Source organism: Colius striatus, chromosome 14, assembly GCF_028858725.1.
Source record: "Colius striatus isolate bColStr4 chromosome 14, bColStr4.1.hap1, whole genome shotgun sequence".
Classification (NCBI taxonomy): domain Eukaryota; kingdom Metazoa; phylum Chordata; class Aves; order Coliiformes; family Coliidae; genus Colius; species Colius striatus.
Genome location: NC_084772.1, coordinates 3,123,913 through 3,138,556, shown reverse-complemented (window position 1 = coordinate 3,138,556; position 14,644 = coordinate 3,123,913). Strand labels below are relative to the sequence as shown.

Below are 14,644 nucleotides of genomic sequence, written 5' to 3'. Positions count from 1 at the left end.
CTGTCCATCAGTACCTGGACAAGAGGGTGGAAAGTGCATGTGTGCAGGATGTGGCCAGGCTCTGAGCGGCCTCCAGAAGGAGGGAAGGGCTGCGGGATCTCCTGGCTGGGTGTCCCTGCCGAGCAGGAGCCCAGACGCCTGGTGACTCAGAGCTGGGCGTACCACGGGCACTGCTCACTGTGCTCACAGCCTCTCGGCCTCTGCTCCGTGGCACAGCTGTGCTCCTTGCTCTGCTGAGCTGTGGCAAGCACTGGATCTAACTGGGGCACATTGGGATGTATAGTTTCATTCTTTGGCTGCTCAGGTAGGGGTCTGGATTTCTGAGAGCAGAGACATGGATCCTCAGCATGTCCTATGGGCCAGCCCAGCCTGCTAGAAAGGACAGCATCTGGGAAGAGGAGATCAGTGTCTCTTCATGTTCTCCTTGAGCTAGACTCACTGTTTTAAAGACAAAATTCTTGAGCAAGATGCTGACTTCTTAGCAAGGTGCTTGGGTGAGTTGGAGAGAAAGTGCTGCCCAGGCTTTGTGGGCTCAGGTGGATGCAGCAGCCCTTCCCTGCACCGACTGGCATTGTCCTGAGACACTGGGGTTGCTGGGAGAGCATGGATGTTCTGACCCTGCACGAAGTGTGTAGCCCTGGGCATCTCTCCTTTTCCCATACAAGTTGACTTCTTGTTCTCCAAACCTGTAGGAAGCTCTACAGGATTCAGACTTAACTGGTGAGCAGCAGGTCACAAAGAGAAAGAAGGTGAGTCCTGAGTCAGAAAGATACATAGCATGGCAGGAGTTCCCAGTGGCTGAAGCTGCTATGTAACTCTTTCTGTGACCACAAAGGTAGGCAGAAAATATAATTGGGGCACTTAGAAAAGCCCAAGAAGCTCCTGGTTATTCCAGATGCCTCTTGCCAGGCTCCTCTCCTATCTGTAGCAGCTGCTTCCACCAGGAGAAGTGATGCTGAGCAGGGTTGTAACTGATCCCAGGCTTGTTAGTCCTGGCTTGAGGCTTCTGCCCAGGCACTTGTAAACTCATCTCTCCCTGGCTCCTGGTTCTTGCTGCAGTTTGTGATGTGGAGAGGGGCTCTTACAGCTGAGCAGCGGTGCTTTGCCACAACTGACTTTATCCCTTACTTCACAGCATCCATTCCTTTCGTTACATCATCTAGGGGTGGCTGCACCCCACACATTCCTGCCCCTCTCAGACCCAAGCCCTCTACCAGTCCTGAAGCCCTCCTGGGCTCTCCCTGCTGCCCTGCCCTCATGACTGGGACCCCACTGGGCTGTCCCCATCACAGTGCTGTGCCCGTGGAGCCTGTCCCATCCCCATGTGCTGTTTCTCTGGTCCCTCACTGTGCGGCAGCCAGCTCCCAGCTGAGGAGCTCTGAAGGCCGGTAGGGGTGGACGTGACCTTAACCTGGGCTTTATTTAGCGCCTTGATTTATGGAGGAGTTATTTTAAAAGCCTGTTTCTCTTTTTGGGAGGTGTGGTGAGTGTGTGGCAGAGTGATGGCAGAGAGCTGGAGTTCATAGGTCCTCCCATGCTGTTGACAAAGAAGCATTTGAGTCTCAAGACACGTTTTGCTGAGGGAGATGCTCTCTGGCTTGGTTGGAAAGCAGTCCTGGGTGGCTGAATAGGAGCAAGTGTCCAGGGCTTTTCCCAGGAGGGGGATGTGGCAATTCCTGTTGGAGGGAGGGAAGTGCAGTCCCTGGAGGAGGCTGCTTTTTGCAGGAGGGTCCTGTGCTGGGCTCTGACAGCTCTCGGGGGCCACAGTGGGCTGGCTGAAGTGGAAGTGTGCCAGCACAGGAGTGTCCTCTCCTTGGATCCTTGCTGGGTTAAGGTTGTTAGCACCTCTCTGGGTGTTGTCCCCTCATCACGGGTTGCAGAGGTTTTCCCTCATGCCTATGAAAGGGTTGCATCACGTGCATGAGAGAACAGATGTGGTTTGTAGGTAGGATGGACTCTAGACCTCAGGTTTACAGCCTCTGGTGAGCACAGTGCTCTCACTTTCTCTTGCTGCCTTGAGCTGGTTCCTACGAATTCCCTGTGCCTCCAAACCACGGGCCCTCCACACGTGTGGCAGTAGGCACTGTCCTCAGGCTAGAAATGTGAAGCTGCCATCTGTACTCCAGCATTATCTGGCAGGACCACACGGCCTCTTGCAGCCCTTGCTGAGGCCCTTTCCTCAGGCCCTCTGCAATCTGAGAAGTTAATTAGTGGAAATAAGTAGCCCTATCCCTAGGACTGTGAGTTGGTTTAATGAGTCCAGAATCAGAGGCAATCTGCTGCAGTGGCAGGCTCCAAGCTCTGCCCTATTTCACCCTCTGTGTTTGAAGGTGACTTCTGAGGCTCTGCTGTGCTTCATCCTCGCCTGGGCAGGACGTGTCCCTGGGAAGCCCCTGGCTTGGGTGGGAGCACTGCACATCTGCTCATCTGCAGCACACGGAGGCTGCAGCCACCCTGTGCCCAAGGATGCTGCTCCTACAATCACATTCCCACAGTGGATGTGGGAATTTGCTCCCTGCTTGTGGCTTTTCGTGTGGTCATGTGGAATTAGCAGAGACTTCTACCAAATGGTTGGGGTTGAAAACTTCTCTCTGTGCCTTCAAAGCCTGCACAGCTATCATGGCTTCATGGTATAGTCTAACCAGTGAGAGATAAAGCCTCTCTGCTAAGGAGTGCAGTGTTAGCACTGAATTCCACAATGGCTACGGGCTGTATTTTACTAAAGGAAGGATTATATACGACTTGGTTTATTTTAACCATATAAAGAATTTTTGATCCGGTGCCAATGTTAATAATTGTCTTGTGAAGGCTTTGCTAAGGCAGCAGGAATGGTGTGAGAACCTTCGAGCCATGCACTGGCTCGTGCAAATATTTTGACTTCTTTGTTTTATTTGCAAAAGTAAATGTAACAAGTTTCATTTGGGGGAGGATTGAGCTGTGAAAGAGTTTTCTTCTCAAGCATGGAAAGAGAGGTATGAGAGTAGAAAACGGCACAGAATCCTGCTCACTCCCCCCCACCCCCCCAGCTGGTTTTTGACTGAGACTTTGAACCTGTGGACTGTGGAGGGTCAGAGGGAAACTGTTGTCAAACACTACCAGCAGTAATGCTACTGTAATAGTGGCCAAGCCTTTGTCTGGGCTCTCTGGTGGGTGGTGCTGATGGGAGAGCACGGTGGCACGGCCAGTTTCATCTGACAAGGGCACAGACACTTGCTGGGACAGGTTGGTGTCAACAGAGGTTACTGGAGCTGTGCTTGCCTTCAGCTGTTTGCACTTGGCCTCTCTCTGTCATTTCACAAGAGTATGGGAGAGGAATGATGTGTAACATTCAGCGTGTTATGCCAATACTTGGCAAAATTATTCATGTCCAATTGTGACAGGCTTCATGTTGGGCTTGGTACCCATTTCCCTGCCCTGCAGCCTCCTCCATGGCCTTCTTAGCAGGTCCAGGATACCGTGCAAAGGGAACACTTCTTACTTAGGCTGTCTTCTTGGGTCTGTACAACTCATCCTGCAGTTCCTATCAGTTTGCTTTCTCTTCCCATATTTCCTAAACTCTGCTAAAGCATCCCCTTGGGCCCTGTGTGAGGATAGCCTTGCCCAGAACTGTGCAGAAAGCTGCAGGCTGTTGCACAGCGTAGGCTGGCTGTCAGCTCTTGGCAATTCTCTCCTGACCTCCACGATCTCTAGTAGAAGATTTTCTCTGAAGACCTGTTCCTGCAGAGAAGGAAGTTCCTGGGAACTTCCAGGCTTTTCATTTCAATTAGTGGTGTAAAAGTTGAGGCTTCATGTCGCTCTTTTCTGAGTGGAAAGAAGCTAGTTTAGAACAGCCTTCTCTCACTCACCATCAGGGCTAAATCATAGTGTTCAGCACTCGGAAGTGTGCACACAGGGCTCCTCTTTTGAGTCCTTGGGTTAAGAAAATGAGAAATTGCTCCTTAACCTCAGTTTATCTGGTTGCATTGGCCTTCAGGGGTATTGCAGGAGGCAGCTGGTTCCAGAACTGTGAACATTTTAGGAGCCTGCTGCCTTGCTTGTTGCTGACATGGGGATGAAACAGTAATGAAGCAGTGCTGTGCTGTGCCATGGGCGGTGTGTGGTTTGCCTGTCACCTGTGTGCTGCAGAGGTCATGGAGGCATTGCCTGGGCAGCCTCATCTCTCCTGTGGAATCCCACAGGCTGTTCTACAGGAAGGCTTTACAGCAGAGCAGGGAGTTGATATTGTGCTTAGGAGGAATGTAAAGATTGTTGAGCTGCAAGAGAAAGGAAGGCTTGTGTGAGGAGCATCACCTCTGTTCTGGCTGCAGGTCAGTTCAGGCTTACTGTGGGACTGTTGTGCTCTCTTAAGACAGTAAGGAGTATCTGGAGCGATGAGCGTGTGCTCCCTTGGAGTGGAGGAAATGAAATGGTTTTCTTCCTCCTGATCCCTTCATCCTACTGTTCCCCAGTGACAGTGGCAGCTGTTGTGGCACTGCTTTGTTTCACTTTCTCTCCAGATCTTGCTGTGGGACTGAGGTATGTTTTCAGGCATGTCCATGAAGCTGTTCCTGTTCTGCAGGAGGCTGTGGGGCTTCTGAGCTGGGGGCTGAAACACTTCTTGTGTCTCCAATGAAGGGAGGTGGATTTAGATTAGATGAGGATCTGGCCAGACACCTGAGTAAACTTTTTCCTTTGGTTTTGTAGCGAAACTCATTCCCACTGGCTGTAAGTTATCTAGAGGCTTCCCCTCTATGTAGAGGATCCTGATCCTCTCTCCAGATATGCATAGACATTATTATTATTAATTTATTATATTTTGCAAGCTCCCTTGATTTACACCTGTGCACTAGATGGGAATTTGGACTCTAGCACTGGAGTTGATCCAGACACTGCGGGTGGGATCTGGCTGGCAGGCCAGAATGAAGGTGGAAGTAGGGAAGCCATCACCTCTGATCCCCAGGCAGGAAACAGGCGCCCTGTGTGTTGATGTGTGTGCTCAGGCACCAAGGGCAGCCCTAGCCCTGTTCACTCCCCGTCTGTGGATCCTATTGTGAGGCATCTCTCGCAGATGAAAATTCCTGGCTCCCAGAGTGAGCCTTTCATGAGAGGCAAACAGCTTTGAATAATGAGGAATTGCACTAGTGAGCAACTTTCCCAGTACCAAAACAGCTTTGGCAGCTTATCCCGTGCAGGGACTTTCGGAGCACAGCAGGCTGTGGAGCTTCAGCCCAACTGTTGCCCCAGAGCACACTGAGGAGCGTACCAGTGCACTGTGCTGCTGTACCCGAGTGCTGGCCGTGGGTACCCGAGGCACAGGGCCCGCAGATCCCTGCAGCCCTGAGGGTGGCTGTGGCTCGCAGGCGCTCACGTGCTGCGGGAATGGTTTAACAGCAGCCCCACCCCACGCAGCCCGGGAGCAGCACTTGCTGCGTAAGCAAAAGCTGGGCGATCTCGTCGCGCTGCGCAGCCTCTGCCAGCACTCCACTCGCCTTTTGGGAGAGCGTTTTCGCCTTCACCTGGAGTGGCTGGTGCCAGAAGGAGCTAGAAGGGACAGCAGCGTGCTCCTTTGATCAGCCTGGAGATGGCTGCGCTCCTGGGTGCAGGGCTCGCCAGGGCACTGGGGCGGCTCGTGCCCTGGGACCGCTAACGCTCTGTCTCTTGGCAGGACTCGGAGTCGCTGGACGGCTGCATTCAGAGTACCTTATCAGCACTCTACCCTCCGTTTGAGGCTACCGCAGCCACCGTTCTGTGCCAAGTTTTTGATGTGGTGGAGAAGACGTACCGTGGGGATGGACTGCGCTACCTCATAGACTTCCTGGTTCCAGCCAAGCACATCCTGCAGTGCATTCAGCAGGATGCCTGTGTGAGTACATCATGCTCTCGGAGACCTGCAAAGACTTTCTTGGAAAACTCTCTCTCTATACTCGTATGTAAAATGGCTGGCAAGAAGTGCTTGCATGGGTATGGCAACCTAGGTGGGAGGGCAGGCAGACAATCAGGAGACAGTTGAGAAATTGTTATTGAAGCTTAGCCCTGCGGAGATCAGATGTGGAGCGGTGCCCTTGCCTTCCATAACCAGGAACACCAAACAGAAGGCTTAAGGGATTCAGAGGAAGAGGTTTAGCGAAGGGTTTGCTGGATGTGTCTGACTCTGGTGGCTTCTGACCCCAGTCATTCCCTGGCCCTGTGGATGAAGCTGTGGGCTCTGGCTGCTGGCAGAAGGATGTGTGGGGTGAGATGCTGCCAGTCAGTGCCTTTTTCCCAGAATCCTGGCTCCCCTTTGGTTGCTGGAACAGTCATAAGGCTCAGTAGCCCCAAGCAGTCACGTTACACTCAGTGCCAGAACAAGTCCAAGATTAACGTGCTTTACTGTTGGGAGTCTAACATATTAGAAATGATGAGTCAAATGCTTCCATCACAAACTTGGCTCAAATTCTACAAGGTGAAAAAGAAACCCCAAACCATGAAGCAGCCCCAACAGCCTAAAACTAAGTTTTGGTTTAGCCTTTTTGTCTCTGAACCTAGAGGATAAGTGTGGCCAGGCTTTCGACAGGAGCCCTCATGGGCAAGGGACTGCTGGGAGGAACATGAATAAGTAGTAGAAACTGGATAATCAGTTACTCATTTGTCTCAAGGATGTGGAATGCTGGGGGAAAACACCCGTCACATGTGATGGAGCTGCATCTGCTGGGAGCTGCTCACCTTGTGAGTGTTTTGGTGCAGGGTTTGTCCTGCCATGTTGTCACCAGCCTCCAGCTTGGTGCCAGCTGTGTTTGCAAGCCCAGGAGGTTGCTAAGGATTTTGGGGAGCTGCTCTCTCTCCCTCCAAACACTCGAATAGGAATGATCCCATTGGTATATATAGCTTCAGCTTCTAAAAGGTGCATAGTCTGTTTTTTTTCCCCTTTAAAGAAACAAAAGGCTTCTAGTTTGTACAAACCAGTAATTATTGCAAGACATTGCACGGCTTTCCCCAAACCGCCTCCCTCACCGAAGGCAGCAATTTCCCTGCTCCCTGAGATCTTGGCAGCTTCCAAGTGCTCGGCGGTGCCCTGGGCAGGTGAGGAGGGGGGGAAGGAAAGCAGCCTGGCTTGCAGGCAGGGCCCGCTCCGGCAGCCCGCCATGGCTCACCGTGAGCTGGGCGCACAGTGCTGCGCTCCCAATGGGCTGTTTGGAGCAGCGACGGGGTGGCCCCGCAGGACGGGTGACAGCGAGAAGGGCTGGAGCTGAGGCCGGGGCCGGGGCTGGGGCTGGGGCTGCGCTGGGGCTGGGCTGGCGAGGCCGCGCACACGCCACCGGCCACCTCGGGCCAGGCCCCGGTGGGACGGGTGTGGTGGCAGGGCGGGCCTTGAGCTGCCCGGCAGCCAATGAGAGCACGGCTGGGGCTGCAGCAGCCAATAGGAGCGTGGGGCTGCTTTGATGGACGTGTGGTCTTCGCCGAGCTGGGGGCTGTTGGAGCAGGAGGTGCTGAGGCCCTGAGGTGGGAGAGGTGAGAGGGCGGTGTGGCCTGGGGTCCCTGAGGCGGCAGAGGTGAGAGGGCGGTGTGGCCTGGGGTCCCTGAGGCGGCAGAGGTGAGAGGGCGGTGTGGCCTGGGGTCCCTGAGGTGGGAGAGGTGAGAGGGCGGTGTGGCCTGGGGGTCACTGAGGTGGGAGAGGTGAGAGGGCGGTGTGGCCTGGGGGTCCCTGAGGCGGCAGAGGTGAGAGGGTGGTGTGGCCTGGGGGTCCCTGAGGCGGCAGAGGTGAGAGGGTGGTGTGGCCTGGGGGTCACTGAGGTGGGAGAGGTGAGAGGGCGGTGTGGCCTGGGGGTCACTGAGGCGGCAGAGGTGAGAGGGTGGTGTGGCCTGGGGGTCACTGAGGTGGGAGAGGTGAGAGGGCGGTGTGGCCTGGGGGTCACTGAGGTGGGAGAGGTGAGAGGGCGGTGTGGCCTGGGGGTCCCTGAGGCGGCAGAGGTGAGAGGGTGGTGTGGCCTGGGGTCCCTGAGGCGGCAGAGGTGAGAGGGCGGTGTGGCCTGGGGTCCCTGAGGTGGGAGAGGTGAGAGGGTGGGGGGCCTTGGGGGGTCACTGAGACGGGAGAGGTAGAATGGTGATGTGGTCTAGGGGTCTCTGGGGTGGGAGAAGTATGAAGGGGGTAGAGTTGTGAGGATGGGGGGCCCCAGGGGTCTCCAAGGGGAGAGAGGTGAGGGGGTAGTGTGGCCCAGGGTTCACTGAGGCAGGAGAGGTGTGAGAGTGCAGGGCTTTCGGGGTCCTTGAGCTGGGAGAGGTGAAGATGATGGGCCTTGGAGAAGCTCAGGGTGCTGGCAGTCCCCCAGGCTGGCCTGGAGCATGAGGCCAGGGAACAAGGGAGCTTGGTGGTGCCGCAGGCTGTCCTTCACATGCAGCACTGTTTGGGCAGGTTATGCAGGGGCAGAAGGCATGTTTGCAGCTATGCTCCTGTCAAAGGACCAGGAATGAAGGAGATCTTGGTGTCTGCCTGTCACTGATTGGCCTGCCCAGTAGCCACAAAATACAGGGTTGGTGGCGTTGGTGGAGCAGGCACCTTCAGGAAGGGCTGCCCAGGGTTCAGCGTTGGGTATCAGGGACTTGTGCTGAGGTGTGACATACCTGGGAGAGTGGTCAGCAAGAGGCACTGGCTTCTCAAAGAGCACAGCTGGGTGTCTTGAGCCTTTCTTCCATGTGGCCTTTTCTGACCTTAACTCATGATTCTGTACTTTCAAAGTGGTGATGCAGGGAGATTGAAGGAAGCTGGTTCTGTCTTTAGAGGTGGGCCCAGGCTATCCCAGATTTCATTTACAAACCTGCTTGTTTCAATTATTGTTGCTGAGGGTTATTCTTTTATTTGTTATGGACTCATTCTTTTCCCCAAACTTCCACTGTGTGCTCCTTCTTTTGTCTTTACTGTCTGAAATCACAGGACTATTTCTTTTTACTTGTTCTTGAAGAGTTTTGTCTGCCATTTAGAGAGCCTAACCAAAAGCAGTGCTTCCTCCTTAGCTTGTAGTTCAAGCGGTCCATGTGAGCTTTTCCTAAACACATTAAAGGGAAAATAAGTAACTCCTGTCTGAACAACTACTGTAGGAAATCTTGAGAGTGGTAGGGCTTCTGTAAGCCTCTGCAGCCACAAAAGTATAAGAGACTTCATGAGGTATGAGACAAGTTCACAGGCTTCAGCTATGTGTGTTAAAATCAGTGGCCTGTACGTGATGCCCAGGGGCTGGAGAGGGGTGTGTGGAGGGATGTGCCAAGGGGTCTGGCCCCATGTAGCACAGAGTAAGAAACCATGTTTTGCTCCTGGCCTTTAGGTGACATCCTGAGCTAAATGGATTAGCTCCCAGCCATACCTGTAGTTCCAGAAGCTACCACCTTTTTACTGTCTTTGTGTTGGTGCCCAGCTCTTTCCTCAGAGACAGCTTTACTCTTCATTGCATCAATAGGGTGCAGAGTCTGTTCCTGGCACTGCACTGCTGAGCCTGGTTTGGCTCGGTAGCTATTGGACATGAGAAGAGCAAATACTTGAGCCTCAAAGTGAAATGTTAAGACAACTGAAAGAAACCTTTTCAAGTAATCTTCCCTTTGAAGGTGCTTTTTGGAGCAGAAGCAGCATGAGGATGCTCCACTTTCAAAGTTCTAAAGCTCTGAAATGTTTGGACTGTCAAGTACTTGCATTCCTGCTTGGACATCATTCTAGCTCTCGCTGCAAGTTTAGACTGTGGCTTTGTAGGGGTTTTGAGGAACTTCAATGCATTCAGTGTTTTAGTTTTGGTACTTTTATTGCTGAGTTCTCTTCCACTTGTCAGTCAGTAGGCAGACAAGTCCTCTAAGTGGTGAGGTTGGGGTTTGGGTTTCTTGGTGTATGAGTGGCCCTCAAATGGGTTACCCTGTATCCAGGTCTTAACAGAAACTCTGTCAGGTTTGTGGATATGAAACTCAGCTTTGTTTATGCTCCTGCTGATTGTGTTTCTCCCTTTTCAGTCATATAAACTATTTGTAACAATTTGGGAATTGATTTTTATTTTTTTGGTCTGATTCTTCCCCTGCAAGACCCCTGGCACAGATGGCATTAGTATATCTACTGGGAGACACTCTAAAGGCAGAAGGGGGGTTGGTGTGGTGTAGGGTGCAATTAATTGTATAGCTGCTGCTGGAAAACTGCAAATTATTGTTGTTTAAAACCTTATATACAAAATACTTGGCTTAGGCACTTCTGTGGGAGGTATAAACTCTGTTGACTGTGTGAGTCTTGAGCTTTGATGGAAAAGTCAAGTGAAGTGCGAACAGTCTGAGACTTGCTGAAGCCAGTTGCAGCCTCTGCAAACTGTGTGCTGCCAGAGGAGCCCTGGGGTTGCTGAATTAAAGCAGGGACTAGCTGGTAGAGGGATCTGTGTCAGAGATCAGAATGCAGAAGAACATAAGACTGCAAAGCTTTAGCTCCCTGTGCCTTTGAGGGGAGTGCAAGCAACTGTATGTTAAGTTATAGGGCTTTTAAACTCTAACAGAGAAAAGAAAGGGAGATGGGTCTACTGTGAGTTCAAGGTTAGAACATAAAGGTAATGTTAATATGATCCTTGTAATGAAAGCTGAAGTAAGATTTGGTTTAGCAGTGATACAGTGTGTGGGTACTACAGGAAGGCAGTTGCACTGAGTGAAGAGAAATGAAACTGCCTTGACTGAAATGCATATGGAATTGACTAGGTTGAAGACATGGGGCTGGCTGGTCTCCATCCTGGAATATGGAAGAAGTTACTACCTAATGCTGAATGTCTGATAACAGGGATTTTAATGGAATCTGTTAAGTCAGGGCTGGTAACAAAACACAGAGAACAAAGTGAGTTGTTCTCTGTACAACAGTGTGCGTTGAGCAAGGACGGAATTAACTGACCTGTTAAACTGGGTAACGCTTTCTCACGTGGTTTACTCCATGGCAGGTAGAGGAAGACTGGCCTTTCTTATAAACCATCTCTCTCTAGAGAAAGGTTTCACTGTCTAATCTCCTCTGTAAAGGATTATTGTGGAGTCATATTGAAAATTAATTACTGTGTCAAAGGGGTGGAAGTTTATGTGAGTATTGCAAGATGGGTAACAAAGTGGTGAAAGGGAGAGTGTTAGTGCTGCAGTGAAAACTGAGCTGGAGGCAGGAGTCATGAGACACATTGCTTCTCATCCATGGCCTTGGCATAGAAAGCATGAGTGTGCATATGACAGATATTTGTATGAAACCAGTCTGGGGAGCATAAGCAATAACCTCATGGAGGAGGATGATAAATGTGTTACACAAAATGAGCTCCAGAACTTTTGTACATGAGTTTTTATAATGGTAGACTCGAGGACAAGCATGTGCCTCCACAGAGTCATAGGCAGGGTTCTCTGTGTTCTGCTATGTTCCTCACTTGCTGCCTCCTTTCTCCTGCTTTGTCTTTGCAGTAAGTCCTCCTGTTTGCTGGCAGGCTGCAGCCAGCCCTTGCTGCTGCATCCCATGGAACTTGTCTCCACTCGTCTTGCTTGGGCTTTTGATAGCTGCAGATGAGTGATGCTTTTTACCTGGCTCCATGCTGTTCAACTGGGCTTAACCAGAGTTAGGTGGAACACGCTACATACTCCAGCAGAGAACATTAGGGAATAAAAACAAATCCTCAGACAGACCTTGGCACTTTCATTCTGCCTTCCCTCATCAGCAAAGCTTTTCATTACCTCCTTTCCAGCAGAACAACGCTGCTTCACCAGAGAAAAGACACTTTGCGGTGCCAGGCTGACTAGCAGTGTCCTGTGCAATGAGGCTTCTGCATCTACAGCCTCCTTCTGGCAGGTTGGTATTGAGTGTCCCTGGGACAACTGAGAGCTCACAGTGGATGCTCTGGAAGCGATGTGTGCTATTTGCCACCTTCTCTGTTAAGGCTGTGGATGGTCTTTAGATGAGGACGGTGGGTTTTGTCTATGTTGTGAGCAGACTGCTGTCTGCCTGCCTCTCTCTAGTGGCATTTGGTTAGAGATGCTGCATGGTCTGAGTTTTCACTCTTAGTCCATCCAGTTGGTCCTGGATGAGGTAGGGTGGGGTGAGTCCAAAATGAGGTAGGGACAAGGTCTCGTGGCTTGAACACTAGGAGGTGAGAGCTCTCAACTTCTCTGCTCTGGGATTCTGAGGCTTGGACCTCTACCTGTCTATGCTTAACCCAGCTTTAAAACAGGGCTGAGACTTCTGGCAGCTGTTTGATTCATGTTCAAATGCTGAGATGCTGGTGATTTGTGTCAGTAGCTTTTCCTGTTTCTGCTTTTTAAAGAGAAAACATCCCCTACACTAATAACCAAAGACCTTAAATTCAACTGTTGTATCGCTGCAGCTCTTAGAGACGCATGGTATCCCTTGTCCAAAAGCTGTTCCTGATTCTGAAAACACCTTCTCTTTTCTCTCCACAGGCTCAGTACTGTGGCTTGCTGTTCCGCCACGAGGGCTGGCCCCTGTGTATCCACGAGAGGATTGTAATCCAGCTGGCTTCCATTGACTGGCGAACCTTGCAGCCTGGTGACTTCTACCTGCAGGTGGTCCCCTATCTGAAGAAGTCTCCACGAATTGTATTGAAATGTTTGGCAAAAGACAAGCATAATGTAGAGGAAGTTGTGATTCCAGAAGTTTCCTATACCTCTATTTTCACTCTGGAATGGTTGAGTGCTTTCAATGGAGAGCGGATGGGTATAGCACTGGAAAATTGTTTACTAACCACTGATGATAAAATATTTCGTGTCCCCTGGGATAAAGTGGTTAATCCTGAATTTATAAACAAACCAAAAAGAGTTGAAAACAACAGAATCTCTCCAGAAGTAAAGGAGGAAGGTTCAGTTGTGTGCCTCCCCATGGACCATGCTGAGTGCGCTTCACCAGACTCAAGATCTCGGTATCTACAGGAAAGTTCAAATGGAGACAACCTGGTCACTAGCAGCACGTCCCCGCAGATAAGTGAAGCTCTTGTCAATGGTGTCTGTCCAAGTCCTGTGCCTCAAGAGGACCTGAGAAGTGACCTTGAAGGGGAGTACGTTGAGCTGAGAGAACTTTCACTGCCCAGATTTGGGCCACAGACAGGCTCTTTAACCCAAGCACTAGCTTTAAATTATCTAACTCAGCCCAGAACACGAGTGAATGTGCCTAAAGGGAAGCACAGGTTTATTGTCATTCAAGATAGTACCTACTCCAAGAACCTAATTCACTCAGCACTGCTGCAGAAGGAGCACTGTCCAATGGATGCTCTCAAGACTTCTCCAGAAGATCTCAAAAATGTAATTCCATTGGAAAGCAACAAAATGACAGCACGTGGAGAACTGTCTCCAGAAGGTCAGCTGACATCAAGTAGTGCTGGAAACGTGGGGAATAGCTGTCCTGTGGCTGAGCCTCCTGCCTGCAGTGCAGAAGATTCATCTGCAGAGCAGGAGACATGCAGTGAACACTCGATTGATTGTCAGTGTGCACTGTGCAGCTGCAGTGACGTGTGTGCTGGAGACAGTGTCAGCTGCAAAGCAGAGGTGTCCGGTGCTCCAGGAGCCATGGAAGGAGAAGGCGATGGTCCTAGCAGAAATCCTGCTGTTGAAACATTGCAGCAGAGCCCAGAAACGATCCTAGATGCTACTGCTACTGAAGAGGAGGTGATACTGAGAGTACATGGAGAACCACTGACCGAGGGCCAAAATGAAGTGATGCAGACAGATGCCTCTCCTGCATCTGTCCCAGGGCCTTCGGGACCATGTTGCACACTGAAGGAAGGTTCTAATGTTCTTTGCCAGAGAGTCAGTGAAAGTATTGTGCCAGTTGAGGCCACTACATTTCTTATCACACCTGAGAGTTCAGATGGAGGTGTGGAGAGAGGGTCTCCTGCAGGGAACACGGCAGATGCAACAGCAGCTGGTGCTTGCTGCAGAGATTGGGAAGCAAATCTTAGTTCTCCATTAAGTCCTCCAGAACAGAACCAAGAAGTAGACGATTTTGAAGCAGGAAGAAGAGACAGCCCAGAGAAAGACAAAGATATTGATCAAGTACTGACTGTAAATGAGAATCAGACTAGTCATGGTCACTGTTCTGCTGAAGCTCCTACAGATGGTGAAGAGCAGGAAATCTCTGCCAGTCAGCATAAGAAGGCTGCAGACCAAACTGCTCTGTCAGCAGAAGGTGATCACACAGCAGAACAATTAAATGACAGGGACTCTTTGGGCCCTGGTGCACAAGCAGAATACTCAAGTCAATTCAGAACCCAGAGGTCTGGAGAGAAGTGTGAGGAACCTCAAAGATGGGCCGAAAACCAAGGCTGTAAATGTGAAGAGAGCTCCGTGCTGAACTCTGAGCATGTTGCAGTACAGGACTTGCAGGGGAGAGAGGAGAACCAGGGAAGGTTTTCTTATGGGGAAAAGTCAAAGATGATAGCCTTAAACACACTGGAATCCATTGAAGAAGAACTGGAGGTTGGACAGCTGTCCTCAGGAGATGCTGAGGGGCACGTGGAGCCCACCACTCTGCACTCCCAGCAAGAGGCAGCTTCTGGGCCATCATCTCCTAAAGGTACAGCAATTGCATGTTTGTATGTTTATCTGGTTGGGAATAGATTGAAAGCAAAGGCCTCAGGAGGTACTGCAGACGTCTATGTGCTGGGAGGCTTTGGAGTAATAGCACAAACTACAGGAGAGTGATGAACTT

General features: G+C 51.1%; 1 protein-coding gene across 5 annotated transcripts in view; it reads left to right on the top strand.

Moving 5' to 3' along the window:
• PLEKHG4 (pleckstrin homology and RhoGEF domain containing G4) overlaps nucleotides 1-14,644 on the top strand; it is an 86,461-nt gene that overhangs the window by 9,629 nt on the left and 62,188 nt on the right. For all 5 annotated transcript variants that reach the window (XM_062007447.1, XM_062007444.1, XM_062007448.1 and 2 more), the window contains exons 2-3: nucleotides 5,645-5,842; nucleotides 12,385-14,509. In XM_062007447.1, coding sequence (XP_061863431.1) covers nucleotides 5,645-5,842; nucleotides 12,385-14,509 — 2,323 coding nt within the window. The remainder of the gene's footprint in view (nucleotides 1-5,644; nucleotides 5,843-12,384; nucleotides 14,510-14,644) is intronic.